This window comes from Halyomorpha halys, unplaced genomic scaffold (assembly GCF_000696795.3).
Source record: "Halyomorpha halys isolate HHAL.00 unplaced genomic scaffold, Hhal_1.1 Scaffold657.1, whole genome shotgun sequence".
NCBI classification, from domain to species: domain Eukaryota; kingdom Metazoa; phylum Arthropoda; class Insecta; order Hemiptera; family Pentatomidae; genus Halyomorpha; species Halyomorpha halys.
Window position 1 is genome coordinate 412,349 of NW_027105368.1, and position 19,069 is coordinate 431,417.

At 29.1% G+C, this 19,069-nt stretch overlaps 1 protein-coding gene across 1 annotated transcript in view; it reads right to left on the bottom strand.

Moving 5' to 3' along the window:
* The window catches only part of LOC106685085 (otoferlin), a gene marked incomplete at its 5' end in the record, with an annotated part of 241,026 nt that overhangs the window by 16,527 nt on the left and 205,430 nt on the right, over positions 1-19,069 (bottom strand). Inside the window, 17 exon segments of the mRNA XM_024359161.2 lie at positions 449-598; positions 1,226-1,350; positions 2,748-2,913; positions 3,234-3,402; positions 3,705-3,826; positions 5,425-5,586; positions 5,661-5,795; positions 6,883-6,999; positions 7,933-8,133; positions 8,540-8,692; positions 9,091-9,207; positions 9,320-9,505; positions 11,147-11,337; positions 11,773-11,959; positions 13,819-14,033; positions 15,392-15,575; positions 17,599-17,785. Coding sequence (XP_024214929.2) covers positions 449-598; positions 1,226-1,350; positions 2,748-2,913; positions 3,234-3,402; positions 3,705-3,826; positions 5,425-5,586; positions 5,661-5,795; positions 6,883-6,999; positions 7,933-8,133; positions 8,540-8,692; positions 9,091-9,207; positions 9,320-9,505; positions 11,147-11,337; positions 11,773-11,959; positions 13,819-14,033; positions 15,392-15,575; positions 17,599-17,785 — 2,767 coding nt within the window.

Below are 19,069 nucleotides of genomic sequence, written 5' to 3' on the forward strand. Positions count from 1 at the left end.
ATTTATAAATAAATATAATAAGAGTATTAAATCTATAAAATTCATTTTTTCCTTTAGAATCTTTATTTATTTTTAACCTAGAAGATTTCATTGTCAGAATTCATTCTTACCCAGTCTTAAATAAATTTATCATTGGTGCTTCACAGAAAGTTGATTTCAAAAGCCATATTAAATTTTTTTTAATAATAGTAAGGTAACGTTTTGTCCATCAGTGAGAATATTTTCATAAGTTTGATGCTTTATCGATTAAGTACATATTTTTGGATTTCATGTAAATTGATTTAAGTCCTGTTTAATTAAAAATCCACATTTTGGATTATATCTATTTCTCATAATATTTTTTGAAATTGAACCTTAACCTCTAGTTCTAATTAGTTTAATATTTTAACGTAATTTCATAAATGCTAAATAATATATAGCCTGAATATAAAGTGAATATTAAAATTACTTGAATCATGGCTTCAACACTAGCAAAATATTTAGTCCACCAGTCTTTACTCTCAGCATCTTCTTCCCAACTGAAACCACTGCTAGCACGTTTTCTTCTTTTGTTTGTTTCTACCTTTTCTTCTTTTTTGGCCATTTCTTGAATGCCGCCCTTTAACAAGAAAGAGTTTTATAAGTATATATAACTCGGGAAAAATATATATTAAAATTATATAGATTGTTCAGTAGGGAAAATAAGGAACATATTGTAGAGTGATGAACAATTGCTCACATGAAGGTAAATGAATTGTGAGTTATACGTATGCCTGAGAATTATTTAAAATGCTGGAAACTGGGTAGCTATAGTTCATTGAAGACAGGTTTTAATGGTGTATATAATATTGAAAATACAATAAATGCTGATTTCTTGCACGCATGGCTCTTGAGAGTAAAATCCTAGATAAATAAATAAAGTTTGGTTTACAAGGAAATTTATTTTTAAAAAAGAATATTTTAATGAAGTCATTAAATATAAATAAAAGTAATAATTTAATGAAATTAACCTAAAATGATTGAAATTGAATAAATGAGACTGTAACTGTGGAGTCCCAGAGAAGAGGGGTAGGAGAAAGAGGGTTGAGAAGAAAAATAAATTCTTGCCTACATTTGATCTCAGGTATTTTACTTCCCAAGGAATGAAACAACAATGGTTAAAGTTATAAAAAATGGGAGAACAAAAAACAAAGTATAAAAACTTTTAACTTAATAAGAATATATACATATTGCTCTTAAAACTTACATAATTAATTAAAACAGTGGTGTCTTTTGGAAGAAGAGGTTCATTTTCTTTACGATGTATAGTGCCATTAGGAATCTGTGGTGATAAATTTGCTGTTCTTCCTCCAGCTTCTTGTATGTCAGGACCTATAAATAATTTTAGAAATTCAAATTTGTACAAAAGATTCAAAATGAAGAAAAAATTAAAATAAATTTCAAGAATAATATTGCCGAGCTGAGTTAATGCAATAATGCAAAAGAAATAGGCTGAGGTACCTTTTAATAGTCTTGGTCAGTTATCAATGTTACTTTGGCCATTGAAATTGCTCCTGATACCAACAATATCTACCAGAATCTGATTACATGACATAAATGTGGAACTGCTTCTATTCCAACACCTATGATCTACATCTATCGAGGAAACAATAAATTTTCTACAGCCATTTCACTGTATTTAGTTCCTTTTATGTAAGTATGTTAAGTTAATTTTATGTTAACATCGATATACTATTTTTTCGTTTTTGTAGGAGCATCTTTCGGTAATTTTTTTCATTTCAAAACTAAAATGTTTCTTTTCATTTATTAAATTTCAATTTACAAATGTACCTTTCTTTGCTTAATTTTTTTTCTTTCTTGTCTTTGTTTTTCCTTTTAACATTATTGTTTGTGATGTGCTCAAATGACCGGTAATATTTGATGCTGAGCCAGAGGCTTATATTTTTTGTTTTTCTTTATACCATCATTTACCTCATTAGATCCTTTATAACGATTATATCTAGACAAGCAACTTACATAGAATTCAATACAACTCTGAAATGACGTTTGCTGCTACCTAGACAAACACTCTAAACTTCCAATTTATCACAAAAAGCTTGTGACAAAAAAGCTTACATGACTATAATTACATCTATTTGGACAAGAGTTTTTGAATCTTCACTAAACCAAAACAATCACAACATATCCAAGCCTTATAGTCAAAAGTCCTCAATTCTTTGAATTATATCACCCATAAAATTATACAATTAAGATTACACAAACACAAACCCATCAGTTTCTGATCTTAATACTTTCAATGAACTACGATAGTTTCACCCAGGCATCTGAAGACTAGGAGCGGATCTCCTCATACAGAAATAACATAAGGCATTGTTGGTGGACTTCCTAGGCTCTGAGCTGTGGAATCCACTTATCATATAGGACACACAAATGACTATGATCTGATTGTTCGCAACAGTAGTTGGTAACAGGGAATACTTAAGTTTGTACATTAAAGGACCACATACCAATGTCCATTCAGCAGGATAAAAGTTTTCATGTTGAATGCTTCAAGTTTAAATATTAACAAGCAAGTTTTCAGTAGTTCTAATTTTCCAGAATAGTACATTTAATTGTATTTTTGTGGAATATTTTAAAGACAGAGTAGAAATTGAAATTGTTTGTATTATTCAGGCAAAAAGAAGCTTATTCATAATTAATGATTAAAAATAAGTTATCCATCAATATTTCTATGGCAATGAAAATTCTTTTAATAATGAAGTACTTACTATTTACATGTTTTCTTTTAAGGTCTTGTTTTTTGGGAGGTACATAAGTATATCGTTGAACTGAATTAATCATATGTGTTCCAACAAGAGTGAATCTTCCAAAACTTCGACAATCAACAGCTCGGATTGTAAGAGGAGGTTGATAAAGCTCTTGTTCAGGCAATTCCTATGAAGATCAAATTATATTTAAAAATAACATTGATACTTATATGAATCTTTTATTGAATCTAGTTTATAAGTTAATAATTTTAAAATGATGATAATTCAAAAAACATAGGTTAATGTTTTGTATGTGTGTTGTATAATATTGTATACAAACATGATTTTATATGAGAAGAAGATGGTTCTGGTAATAAGTAAAACTTATTTATTAATTAATAATTTAATTATTTGTGTTCTTCACTGACTGCACATAAAAATAATTTCATTATTTATGGCAATGGTAAAAACTACTTTTATATCAGGGTGTCTGTATACATTACATACCAATTCCAAATGCTTTACAGGAGTGTTGAAATTGGGATTCTTCTTCGCATTAGGAATCACCGATGAGTAGAGAATGTGGCCAGCACATTCTATATCAACTCTTGGGCGATCCACAGTCAGTAGATGAACTCTTTTAAGATCTCGTAAACCCCAAAAAAGAACTTCAAGTCTAAAAATATGTATAAGTATAGTTAAAATCCTATATCAATATAACATACAGGAAATTTATAGCATAAATAATCCTTAATTTTGTAATGATAAAAAATAATGCTTTTATGTATTCTTAAATATAGGGGAAAAAACTATTTTATTTACAATACAATATCTATCTACGAAACCAATCTAACTTATCTAAAATGAATGAAACATATATATTTTTTTTCATGAAAGTTTGAACTATCACTAATAAAAGTTTAGGATTTTTTCGTTTTAAGCTTGAATACATTTTTAAAATAAAGTTATATACTTTACCTATAATTAGCAAGGGTTGGTCTGATTCCTCTTGGAACTGGAAGTACTGGACCAATATCTTCTTGAGAATCATCACTGTTTTGTTTTGGCAAAGGCAGTTCTGGTAGTCCACTTTTTGTTAACTGTTTTGATAAAATACAATGTCCATTAGAAAATATACTATAATATGATTAAAAGAGAAAAAATATTTTAAAAAAATGTTCACTATAGGAATTTGTTGAAAGGGATATTATAAGAATCATTATGATGAAGTGCAATATACAACAGTTATCATAATACTTAAGGGATTATTAGTAATTTTGGGGAGGTGTGTGAATAATAAACTTCTTTATTAATTAGTCAAAATAAAAAAATAAATAAAAATTTACCTAAACCTAAAAAATAATGAGTTAAGAACAATAATAGTTTTCCTCATGGGCCACTTTCCACTAAAATATCATTCAAGAAAATGAAACTAGTGGAAGATTGTTAATTGACCCTGTATAATAAAATAAAGAAGATGGTCCGGTGCGGTTAAAGAAAAAATTCAAATAGTAATTAAACTATTTAATATGAGCTAATGTTTTGCTCCACATTGCAGGGCTTCATGTTTTAAAAAATAAGTTTTTTTTTCAGTCAAGACTCCCATTGGAGTCCTATACTGCTAACCATGGTTGGGGGTCAAAGTTTTTCATTTTGTGGGACCGCCACTCAATGAAAAAAATCTACGCCCCAGGCTGGATTCAAACCGAAACCACCAATAGACATCAAATTGGTAAGACTGAGTCTTAATAACTGAGCTATGGGTGGCCCTAAAAATAAGTTTTATTATTTGATTTGTTTTTAAAATTGTTTGTTTCTAACCAAACAAAATTTAAAAAAGTATTATTTTAAATAAGATAGTAGATGGCAACACTGCTTGTCTGATATGGACAGGAGGTTTTCCTTTGTTTGGGTCAGTTGCTGGTTAGCATCTGTTTGAACAAACACTCTGTGTTTTGTTATAAAACCCTCCCTAAATCCACAATACTTCATTAGGACTACAACAGATACAAACACTTAAATGAGGTAAAAAAGTAAACAAATAAAATTTAAAATAACAAAAATAAAATTTAACTTAGGTGTGGCTAATTATGATGATTTATATAAAATTTAACAAAGTAAATTAAAGAAAATAAAAAAAGGTGTTCAGTGAGACATAAAAATTAAATAAGAATAACAAAAAGATAGTTATTCTTATTTAATTTTTTCTTTTTGCGATCGTAAATTTTGTTTGCTTACTTTGTTACCTTATTTAAGTGTTTGTATATTTTTTAGCCCTAATGAAGCCGTGCAACATGGGGCGAAATGTAGGCTCATATTCAATAATTTTATTACTTTTTGAGTTTTTTTCTTAGATTGCACCCAGATCATCTTTCTTTTATTTAAATAAAGAAAATGCTGAGCATATTCAGTGTGAATGTGAAGCCCTTGTCTTGTCTTCAACAGATTGTAGTATTTAAAATGGTTAATAATCAAACCTAAAGATGGTACTAGACCTAACCATGTGCTTCGGAAGAAGGATACGATTCTGATGGAACCTCTAGAATAGAGGTGTATCTCACAAAAGATCCACACAGATAATCTTAAGGAAAGACTTCCCATCCCTCAACATAATAATAAATAATAAGTACTTGAAATCAACTAATAATTGATTATTATAATTGTCAAAACATTTAAAAATAGAAAAACTATTTCATACTTCTAGCATTTCAAATGTTGCTAGGAGCTCTCCAGCTTTTTCTTGCCCTCTGTATATCTCAAACCACTCTAAGCTTGGAGGAAATTCAGGTTTTTCATATGGTTCATTTTCTAATTTAACATGTGCTCTTCCAACAGCTCTTCCGATAAATTCTGCCTTTCCCTACAAATTAATAAATCTGTAGTCATGTTTAAAAATAAGTTTAAATTTAAGGAAGTCAAATTTTATAGAATTACCACTTGGTCCCTGTCAAATATTTCAACGATGATTGTGGGAGGGTCATTTTTGATTTCTTCTCTTGTTCCATAAACCAGTATTTCATCAAAAACAAGAAGCTCATCCCAGGTTGGACTAAGAGTTTCATCTATCACCTGAGTGGATTTAAAACAATATAACATAATCAAGATAAACTGTGATTATTAATAAATAATTTATTGACCATTATTTGTAAACTATGTGACAATTATATTATATAATACAAATAGAATATAATAAATAATTACTGAGATACAGCTTTTTACTTTTCCTTCACAATTTAGCAGATATTGTTAAAATGCATTTAATGATCACTTTTTGCAAAACTAAAGGATGTTCAGAAGTTAGCAAAGTTACTTCATATGATTCAAAACTAACATCTCACAATTTATTTTTTCTTTATTGTAATTTATTTATTTATATAAAAATTATTTATTATATAAAAATCTGGTCCACACATCACACATCTTTCACTTACCACCTTGAGATGAAATTAATTTTTGAATATTTCAAAACAGTTGTTTCTTTATTATTTAGGATGACAACCTCCTTACTATATATTTATAGGTAAGAGACTATATATTTATAGGTAAAATCTGACTACTGTGGTAACTACCATGGAAAAACAATAATTGTAATTTTTTTCAAATTTTCTATTCATCCACTGTTTATTACTTTTAAAAAAATATGAGAGATATTTAAATTATAAAATCATAAAAATTTAAAGGTACTTAAAAATTTAGATACTTTTTTTTTATTTTCCTGTAGCTATTCAGATTGTAGCTGATATTAAAGACCATTTAATTGTGCGTTGAGGTACTGAGTTTAATCAAAATCGTTTAAAAGTGGCACTTCCTTTAGTCGGTTTTAATAGAAAAATTATTGTAACATGTTAGGCAAACACTTGCCCTAAATATGTAATTTCAGTTAAGTATGATTATTCGTTTTTAAGCTAGGCTGTTCACATACATACAGAGACCATTTTGCAAGACTTGGCTATTTATTTGTACTTACAGAATCTTAAAACATGTAACTTGAATTTTGAACGATCCTAATATTTCCCTATACTATATATTCCATATATAGGGAGGGGAAAGTAAAATAATTAACAGCAAAATTAAATTATTTTCATGTAAATTATTTCATGTAACTAAATAAAATATCAAAATAAATTTTCGATTTATGGGCTATAAAATAACTTACTTGTGTTGTTTTACAATATTCTCCGACCACAACTCTAGCAAATGGATCAGATAGTCCAGAAGCATCTGAGCCAATCAATGACCTGGCTTGGTACATGTATGCTCTTGCTTGGAAACTCTAAAAAATGGTCAATTATGTAATAAGTATACAATGAATCATTACAAAATAAAATATTACTTTTATGAAATTAATGTTTTAATACATATGGATATGAATAATTTAATCACTTTTGAATTTTGTTTGGTTTAGATTCAATAAAGTTACGTAACTGATACTTTTAAGCTGAATACAAATGAAGTCAACTTTGCTTGATTAGAACACAGAGCCGTTTTTCAATATCAGGCACTTTTTAAATATTGCTTGATTTAACTATCTTAATTCTCCTCTTCCCATTTTAAGCAAATATTTCAAGTGATATAGGACCGTCACTCCCTGGGGGTCTTATTGGGGCGGGTCTGGACGAGAAGAATGGCCTTTTTATTTATAATCAGTAAAATAGAGGAAAAAAAAATATTAAAACACCTTTTACTTGTCCTTATTCTAGTGTATTGATTTGACAAATTGAGTTAACAAAATGCTACTGTCTTTAACATTCCTGATGAATGCTTAATAGATAAGGTCAGATATAGATTATAAACTGTTGAACCACTTAGCTTCTCAACAAAAATCGTGTACTAACTGACAAGAGAGAAAAGATGTTTGCCTCAAAATTCAGTTGTTTTGAGTTTCTCCTAATTTCTTGAATAAAAAATCTTAGATGAGTCCATGGATGGAAAAATACCATTAGTGAGCTTAAGACTTCACTATATTTTGATTCTCAGAAACTTTGAGGTTAAAAAGAAGCATGATTTGTTTGTTCAATCTAGATTTTCCTGCTCCTATAAAACTTGTACGTAAAAAGTAATAACATTTTATACGATTTGTTCTATTTTTGGTTGTTTATACAGAAAATTTCACATCAAAATGGTTTTCCCATTTATTTGGTGTTCTGATCAAGCAGAGTTGACTGTATTTTTTAATTTACTGAAAAAACTATGACTTTGTACTTACATATTTTTCAAGGTAGTGAATGGTAGCTGGTGGCATGGCATGTGGTCTTTCAGCATTATTAATTTCATGAGATATTTGATAGCCTTTTGTGAGACCAGCCACAAAATTCTTTTTATGTTTGACAAGACCCAACCAAAAGTATATATTAAGTTTAGCTGGAACACACCAACCTCCTGAGCCTATACCTTTCTTACCAGGTAACTAAAAATATAATTATGTAAAAATTAATTAATCATGATTAATAATAAAATATTAAAATAGATTTATTGAAAAATAAAAAATTGTGGTGAGGTGTCCTGTTACAATATATTGTTATTTTGAATACAAACTAAGTTTAAGAAGTATTTTTAAATTATATTATAAAGTATATATTTTTTCAAAACATATTAGATAAGAGTTTCTGTTGGTTAATTCAAAAATTATTGAAATTAACAGTAGTGTAGAAATAGGCAGGATTAAAATTCATAAAAAATTATTGCTAGGTCGCCTATTTGGCCAAAGTTTACCCTTGATGTAAGAAATATATACAAAGAGAAACTAATTAGAATTGCACAAACTTTATAATGATTTTCATTAACTTTAACTTTATTTTTAAATTAACAATTACCTTCAAAAATAGTGATTGAACTTTGGAGCACCTATGTCCACATTCTTCATCAACTATTGAGTATACGATTTCTCTTGCTTGAATTCTTTGGTAGGCAGTTCTTTTCCCATTGCTAATTAGCCATAAAAACACATCTGGAAGAGAATGCTGGGGCTAAAAGTGAATAAATAAAATAGCTTCATTATTTTTAATAAATATTATTTAAATAAAATAAAATCATTTACTATTATGGTAAATAAATATCATTTGTTTTATATAAAAGGCCATATCCGATAATATCCACCATTAAGGTTCATAGTGCAAAGCTAAAACAAGTAATAGGTACAGGATGCAATTCTACTGACTGTCCTTAAGTTGTCTTATGAGAGGATATTGATAATGGTTGTTTATAACACTAAACAAAGGATTCTGCTTTTTAATAATTTTCGTAAAGTAAAGTAATCCCTATTCTTTTTATTCTTTGTTTAATTTCTATATCAATTATATATTTAGGCTAGTTAAATAAATGTTCTTGCCCAAGTTACATTTTCGAAAAATATAAATTTTCTTACATCTTCTAGAAGAAGTTTAAGTTTCTGAAGATATGTCTGAGCTGTTTTGTACCGTTCCTTGAATGAGTGACGAGTCACAAGTGCCTTAAGATTTCTAGCCATGCCTCCTATGTGTTCCTTAAACAAAAGTAAGACATGAGTAGTTTTAAATATTTAAAACTTAAAAATAAAAGAAAATACCTCAATGTAAAAATTTTTGATAAAAAAATAACATAAATAATATACTCACAATAGTTGAGAGACAATGTTTGAGCCTGTTTTTGTCAAGTTTGGTGAAACCAAGAGGTCCAGCCCCGTTGGTTATTGTTGAATAACGATGACAGGAGGTACACAACTCTTCCAGTACAGTCCTGAGTTTTGCTTCTGGTTCCATTTCAAGGGCTTCCAATGAAGCAACTTCAAGTAAGCCATCTTCCTAAAGAAAGGTAAAATATTATTAAAATTTAAAATATTCTTTAAACAACCAATGGTACAACAGTGTATGTAACGTAATTTCTATAATTTATTTTTTTAAATACTACAAAGTAGAGAAATGTAAAAAAAAAATATATTGGAATTAACAAAGATAAAATTTAATACAGATTTTTTCATCTTTGATAAATTTTATGCTGAGAAATGCTTGATTAAAATAGAAACTTTTACAAGCAACGATTTGGTGAATTCACAAGTTTAATCATGTTCACAACTAGCCAGCAGATTTTGTTGTAGAAAATTAGTTTTATTATTTGATTGTGGTTAAAATTGTTTGTTTATAACCCAAACAATTTATAATATATTTATGAATAAAGCATCACTATTGATAGCAACATTGCTTCAGACTATGGGACAACCATGTTTCCTTTGTTTGAGATCTGTTTGCTGTTGGCATCCGTTTGAGAAACACGTACCTTTGTCTTTTGTTAAAGTACCCTCTCTGATGCGCAAGAGATCTTAAACAATCTGTAAGAAATTAGTAACTTTACTAGCTACTGTTTGCGCATGAGCTTTTTATCTAGTAAGTTGTAGGTAGTAGTAGCCCTTTGTTATGATATTAGTGAACTAGCTAACAGTATCCTAGTTATTTATGGTTCTAGAGTACAAAAAAAAATGTCGACAGACCTAGGTTACATAAATATTCAAATAATATTATTAATAAACTAAATAAAAATAAAAGTGGAAGATTATTAGTTGTCCATAAGTAATCAATAAAGTAAAATAGTCCTTAAAAAAATTTGAACTTCTTATTCATCATCAATCAGCACTGATGAAGACCTGCGATGAGAAGCAGAATGTTGGTGTACAATAAATAGTTTTTGTACTGGATTTTATTTCCTAGAAAGTTGTTTGTTTTTATTTTTTAAGTTTTTTCACCTCAACATCTTAACAAATAAAAAGTTTTTGTACTATTTTGATCGACACCTGGAACATCTTCCATCATTTAAAAAAATACATAAAAGATTTACCCATGCAAACTACATCTTTTTGGTTAATTTATTTTTAATTAACATTATTTCCCTTTGGCATCTTTTTTTTTTTTTTTATTTTTATTTTATACAGGATTTTGAAATAATTTTTTTAGAACAATCTAATCATAAAAAATAAATAAAATTAAATGTTGAAGGTCTGCAGAAGTAGGAAGAATAAAGAGGTACAACAAATAGATCAACTAAGTAGTGGGTTGCTATTAGAAAAAAGTATTTTGCATCAGTTCATCAGCTAATAGTTCGTAAACTTGCCCAATGTTATGAAGTGTGAAGACAATGATTGCGGTTTAGCTTTATCCTTCAATAAAACAACAATATGAATTGAAAAATTCATAATTATTCGACATAACATTAGAAGTTGAGTATTTTTTTTTTTAAATGTTTTTTAAGTTATCAATTTTTGGCAAAATTAGAAGTTGTGCAGTATATGAGCAAATAGGAGTTTCTATTCGACAATATAAAAAATTTACCTTAGTTAAATAAAGTTTGATCTCTAAAAAATTGTTTAGATTATCGCTGCTAAGAAAACATTTTCCTGAATGAGAAAAAGTACAATGCTAACAATACATGTTTTATAAAATAATCATTCATACCAGCCTGTCTATTATTTTAGCTATCATGTTGCTGTTGTACATCCTCCTCCTTAGGTCAGGATATGATGCCCTCAAGTGCATACAAGGTTTGTCATCCCAGTAAGGCAGAAAATAATACAACCTGTCATGGGACATTGGTTTAATTTTTGACGTTGTACTGGACCAATTTTGCAACTCGGTCTTAACACTCTCTGCAATGAAGAAATTAGGAAAATTAATTTATCAGAGTCTAACTTCATGAAGAGTTTCTCAATAAGTACTCAAAACATTTAAGGAAGGAAAAGTAGATCCTATGATGATAGAACCAACTTGAAACGAAACAAAAAATCTAATCCAATAAAAACAAGCAACAAATACTTTATTCATAAGTTTTCTTTGCTCAGATAAAAGTTAAAGTTCATTGAGGAGGAGAATTAAAGGTTCAAGGGAGCCAGTTTTTATGTTGTTCAGTTCTGTTTAATAGCTTGGGAATATCTCTCATTTTACATGAAAAAATCTTAAGAATAATTCTCATTTAAAACTGATAGAAAAAATGCATTTCTTGTTGAATAATATTACAATAAAATTTCTCATAAATCAAGATATGTCATGAGATAATAAGTAATAAAGGAAGATAAAATATTTACCAAGGGCCTCATCTGATTCGCTACCATGGTTTTCTTGGGATGTCTGATTATGACCATCCATCATATTTCCTGCATTACCAAGGCTGAGTTCAAAATACATTGGCTTATCACCAAGTTTTCTATCAATCATAGTTGCTTCCATTATCGTAGCAAATAAAAAAAATTCATCATTTTTTCCATAGGCACTCTAAAATGTAATGCATTTATTCATTTATTATAGAAACAGGATAAAATTTTTGATATAACAAGTGATTACACCTAAAAAATAATGGGGCGTATAAAAAAAAAAAAAGACTGTTTTTAACCAAATATTTCTATTATTATTTCTTCGACATAAAATACAATTAATAGTCAAAGTATAGTGCATTGCTATCAACTGTCATTAGCCATCTGCTTGCCAATTGCTTGATCTCATTCTTTGGGATGCATGTCCAAAAACTCTTGGACGGCTTCAACTTCCGCAAAATTATCAAATTTTTTCCCTTGAAGGAAATGGGCCATGAATCAAAACAAGGAGTAATCCGATAGTGCGAGGCCTGGACTATATGGTGGATGAGGCAGGAGTTTGAGCCCATGAAGTTCTTTAAACTTTTCTTTGGTTCAACAGGAATTAATTGCTGATTGCTGAGGAGCAAGTTTGTGAGGGACCAGTCCACTGCTCTTTTTCACCTTCCCGATGGAGAGTAACAGTATCTTTCAACACACCACACTCCCTGACAAGTTCGCAAGTACTTGTGGACAGGTTTGACACAACAGCTTCCTGCAGAACCTCATCAATATCCATTAATAGTCGACTGAAGCCCTTCTTCCTTTCCAATGTCGTATCTCCACTGCTGAATTTTTCAAACCAAGGACGCACAGTTTGCTGGTCAAGGACACCTTCCCCTGCATATTTAATAATTTCACAAGTTGCTTCAACTGCTGTGAACTTTGTTTTCTAGTGATGCCTTAAATTACGGTAATTTTGTAGGAAACTGTTCTTCCTTGAAACAAATAACTAAACTGAGGCTTTTTTTAAAGAAGTCAAATGGGATTAAACAAGCTTAAAGAATGCTCTAAAGGGATTATTAAGTATTGGTAAGTATTAAATAAGATTAAAATATTTACAGTCCTTTGAAATCTTGAATTTGATAAAACGGTCATTTTTTTTTAAACTCCCCATTAAAACAAATAACAAATAGAAAAAATGAAGCAAAACCAAAACAAAATTAAACACATACATAAATTAAATAAATAATTTTTATTTAAAACATTAAAGAACTTCTAAGCATAAAATTAATTTTAACTGCCATACAAGTAATTTAAAACATATTTGAAAGTAATTTAAAAGTTATATGAAAACTAAGCAAAATATACATGAAAGTAATTTAAAACAAACATAAAAACTCAATCATTCAAGAAATATATACGGAATATAAACTTTCAAAGCACTTAATAACAATAAACATAAATAATCCTTTTTAAAATAATTGTATTACAGTAAAGTTAATAGTACAATACTTAAAAATCGACTTATAATTTTTATTTTTAGCATAAAAGTATATAATGAGTTAAAAAACATTTAACATTCAACAGTGTTTGCTTTCCTTTGAATTCTATTAATAGGAGAATAATAGGCACAATTGATTTTGAGAAAATGGAATATTAAAAGATTTTTGAATGTCTCACATTATGAACAGGGATAGTAAAATTAATGATTATTAAAAGTTTCAGGTAGTTGGTTTTAAAATTTAACAATTTCTGTAGGAGTATCAGGCCGCTGTTTACTGTGTCAGTTTCAAGATGTTGCAAATTTAATTGTTTCAACAAAACCAGATAATCAACTTCAGAAGTATGATTTAATTTCTAGTTAATATATTATATATATTTTTTGACTGTCCTGTCACTTTGAGAGGATATATTCTAAAGCTAAAGTGGTGAAGAACCTGTAATTTGCAAACATCTGGCTTAAAAGATTTCCAGATCAAATGAAATAAATAGCAAATAAATGTATAATAATATGTTAATGGGAAATAATATTAATATCTTAGAATCCTTGAAGCTCACTTCATTGATAGGGGATATCTGCTCGATAGTTGCTTGAGATGGTGCTATTTCGATGGAGTCCGATATTTCAGTTCGGATTGCCATTAAGAGTCTGGCTCTATATGAGACTCCCTCACCGAGACCAGTATTGAGCCCTGAGTGTTGATCCAGGATTGAATAATCCCTTGTTGATCCATACATATGTATAAAAGTTGGACCAAGAGTTGGAAGGAAACCTTTAACATAGACATAAAATAATAGAATGTTAAATTAATGAACAAAGTTATTATAAAGATATAAAATAAAATAAAAAATAGAATGATTGTTTAAATTCTATTATAGGTTAGATAAAGTATTATTTGCATGTAAATATATTAATTTGATTGGCATATCAACACAGGATTATGATTTAATAGCAGCATGCAAAACCCTATATAGTTTAACGTACACTATATTTCAATAAATATGGATTTTTAATCAGTTCAAAGATAAAAAGTATGTCAAGTATATAGGTCAAAATAGCTTTCTCACACTTCTACTGGATATTGGGGTACATAATTATCTATATTTCAAGGTTTAAAAATACATTTTGTTATGTATATATTTTAATAAATTTGATTTATAGTTTTAGAATAAAATGTATGGGACAAGCCATGTTTCAAACATACATGTCAAGAAAAATACTTTCGCCCAAGGTGAAGCAGAACTTATGAATGGAATTTGATAAAATTAATATTGAACCATTTTCACACCAAGGCCTAAGTTTCGTATAAATTTAGCCCAGATTGGAGGAGCCATTTCTGAAAATGGGTGTACCATAAAAAAAAATTATAGTTACGCTTGTATAAGCGAACTTAGTGGACGGAATTTGATAAAAGCTAGACACCAACTTACACAATCTCTAAAAATTTAGCTAAAATTGGATCAATGGTTTGATTGATTATGCTTGAACAAAAATTTGACTACAAATAGACTTGGAGACAAGTTTATTCCTTGATATAAAAAACCTAAAATGCGAGTGACATATTTCTTTACTGAGGAAATAAAGTTTTTTATTTCTTGGATTTAAATAAAGCTTCAATACCTTCGGTAGAGTTGAAGCAAAAAAGCTAATAACTAGTAATTCTGTTTTTCTGCAGATAAAATAATTTTCTTTAAGAATAATTAAAACTTAATTCTACATATCATCTCATTGTTCTGTATTTTTTTAATCAAATCATTGTTTTACGTGAAAATATTTTTCAAAAGGTATTCTAATCTCGGACCAATTAATGAGGAACCAATTATTTATTAAAATACAAAGAAATTTTATATTTTATCTTTTTCTACAATCAATAACTATATATGATAAATAATTGATATGTAATCTTGGAGGGGATACTTTTGTTTCAACTAATTGAAAGAATGTTTATTCACTTAAATTCAATAGAATTTAGGTAGTGAATAAATGCAACTCCAAACTTAATTGCCTTTATTTTCATGATATTTTATATTTAAATATATTTCAGTTATTAATTCTTGAATTTTAAAAAAGTAAAACTATAGTTATAATTGGTTTTAGGTTTTTTTTTAGCAACCATTTAAAATGAAATACCTCTCTCTCCATCATTTGAAATAGACTTTAAGTCTACAAAGTGAGTGGCTATGACTGTGTTGACAGGATCATTGTCCCGCAGTTGTATTTTTATTCTTTGACACAGAGGAGGAAACATCTCATGGAATACAATTTGTTCATTCCAAACTGGTGCGTAGCAGTTCTTACGTACAGAAGTCTTTCCCTAATTAAAAAAATAAGTGACATATAAATTATTTGTAATTTTACATAAATTGGAAATTGATCTTGATGATATTTATCATATAATTTTAAAGAAATGTATTTGTAATAAATGTATTACTTTAAGTTTGACAAAAATGGAAAAGAATTACTACAGTAAACTAATTTCTAGATGAATGAAATAAGAATAAAAATTTAATGGCAATACTGTAGAATAAAGGCATAAACTATATACAAAATAATTAATACACCAAAATTCTTAATTTATTATTCTGATGTCTTGCTAATATTATTCACTATATTGTTTAAACAATAGTTTGTTAGATATTTTCATTATGTAACTATGAATACAAAATTTCGAAAATGAAATGGATATATTTGACTATAAGAAATAATAGTACAAGAAGTTGGTGAACACTCCAAAATGTTACAAAAGTAAATATAGAGTATTGATAATATTCTAAAGAAAGCCTCTTTTCAACTCAATATTTTCAATATATAAAGAGTAAACAATTTTCTAGGAAATAAAATCAAGAATAAGTTTATTTTTTTGTTGGTAGAAGTTTTTCTAAAATTTGAAACAAGTGGAGAATTTGACTTTTGAAGTTACTCACTCAACTCAAATCTCCTGCATTCTCTTTCCACAGACAAAAACCTGTACATTTTTTTTTTATCTCTGGGAAATACTCAGCATTGTTACTTAAGAATATAAAAATAACTATTTTTCCACTTGATTTTTAATAGCAAAAGATATAAAAAACACTAAAAAGATGGCCATTAATGGATGATGAACAGTTATAAAAATAAAACAAGCATAAATTGTTGGTAAATAGTGTTAATTTTGTTTCTCATAGACAGAAAAAACAATAATTATCTGAAACATTCGTTAACTAGGGAGAAGTGTAGCCTTGAGCATTTCGCTCATATTGGCCCTATATTTTCCTAGTATTTCATCTGTTTTGTTTATACTTTTGTATACCTTTCGTTAACCCTTTGATGTTGTTATTGCCGCTTGTTTATGTTACTCCCTCTTTTACGTCCCCACATATACTCAATTCAGTTTTGCTCTGGCCTCCTCACAATGATAAGACTGAGTATTTTTCTCACCAGAACACTCCTAAGGTGGCGTTTTTTTTCTCATTTGAGCAGTTTACTCACTTGGATACCTCCTGCATTTATTATTTTAAATCATGAGCCGAGGCAAGATCTTTAATCTTTTGCATTTCAATTTCACATTGCACTGAAAGTATTCCTAAAGATTTTTGTCATCATCGCATATAATTATATAAAAAAAATAGTACAAATTGTCAACCATGATAAATACTCATGGAACACCTCTTAGGGGACACTCCTGTCTGGTTAAATACCAGACAGTTACTTAGTGTGCTCTCAACAGAGCAGACTAGACAGATACTAGTGAGAATCGATAGTTACCTTCTGATGAGGATCTGTTGATAGGATCCTGGTGTATACAAATTTTTTTTAGACCAACAAGGGTGCCGTTGCGAAAAAGGTTTGTGAACCGCCGTTATACAGCATATTAGATCAAAGTATTTTTTCTTCCTGTCACGGACAACTCCCCTTACCCATTTGGACATTATCAATTACTAAACCATTTAGAGCTCCGAGAGGGATTTATTTTTTATGAAATACCACCATTTGTTTCTGGACCACTTGCTGACAAGTTGAAGTTCACAGTATTTTAAATCGGAATAACTGCTATATCGGGATACTTTGATGTTATACCGCCTGATGTTGTATCCCGTTACTCGCTACAAGCTAGCGGTTTTTTACTAACAACACCAAACAATATCAATATGTTGCCAGGGTTTTGTTGTCTTGTCTGCCCTCGCATTAATGACAACCTATGGTTATACTTTAACCTTAATTTTAAAATGACCGTGAAACTGGTTTCTTAATTTATTTGCTATTAATTAACTACATATAATAATTACCAATGGTCGATTAAAAATTATATAGGTAACAGAGGATGTCTGAGAAATGGATATTAATAATGGGACAATTACCGTTAGGCCCGCAAAGGACACCTGTACGTATGGATCGACGAGGTCCCTGGCCTCCCCAGTGAAGGCCTTTTTGACGTTAGCCACCAGGGAGGAGTTCATTTTGGGCAGGCCGTCGGCTCGGTAGATCCTCACGACGTAGCGTGCTCTTTGTCGTTCCATCGGCACGCCAGCGGGCAGCAACAGGTTCCTGTAGGATTAACAGAAAAAAGAAACAACTGTCAACGATCAGCAGTATGTCTTTCAATTATTTTATTGAAAAGAATATTTTTACATCTTCGTACAATTCCTACTGTTTCTTATCTGCATTTTAATCACTTAAGCAGTAATGAGGTCACATCAAATCAACGACACTTGATTTATAGATAAAACACGAATAACTTTGTATTTTGAGAATTCTTATTATGAAGGGAACCTGACTGCTTTAACTAAGATTTGAACAGGGCTGAGGTCTTGAAATAATTTCAGCCTCGAAGATAAAATAAACTACATCAAGTTGTCACATTTGTCCATGTGCCTAAGCTTTAAATAAAGAATAATTAGATATTTACAAAGTGATAATACTTTTAAGACATCAAACGAAATGCCATTTTTTTGTTACCTGCATATGTCGTCAGAATTGCAGAATATGTCATGAGTGTATACTATGTTAGTACAAGTCCCGAGAGGTGAAAAAAGTCATTTATTTCAACCCAATTTATGATTACTTTAATGAAAACTATGTATAATTACTGATAAAATTTGATGAGTCTACCAAGTACTGTTAAGGAGAATAAAAAAATACGCTGTTTCATAGAGATAAAAAAAAAATTAATTTTTCATTTGGATTAATTAATTAATTAAATTAATTTGGAGCTGCATTTTTTTTTAAAACTAGTTAAAAATCAGAAAACCTAATAGAACTTCATTTAAATTAGAGTATATAGTTAAATACGCGAGAATAGTTTTATTATTAGCTTATATTCTAGCAAATTTACTCTACTTTAAATGATATTTTATTAGGTTTTCTAGTGTTGTCAATTTTACAGATATAGAGCTCGGAATTAAAATAGCCACCATTTTTTATTCCCCCCTAACTGTACTTGACAGACTCGTCAATTTTGACTGGTAATTATATATAGCCGGTGGACTTTGAGGCCTCTCAAGAGCCACCAGCTCCTGTCACATTGTGCATAATACTGCTTATGACTGCGATCTAGAACGGCCATAAGTTGCTGTTAATGTCCTACAATCTTTTTTTTTTCTCACCCTTCTATTAATTTTATTATTTTAAACAAAACCAATACATAATATATATATAATGAACACAAATGTTATTTCTTTGCCTGAATGGTATATTTTAAAGTACGTTGTGGGATCTGCTGTTGTAGGGGAGCACTGTGGCTTACGCGCCGTTTTTTTATCCTACTATCTTTTTTTTATTTATTTTCAAAACCTCTTTATTTAAATACAAAATACAATAATATATAATACA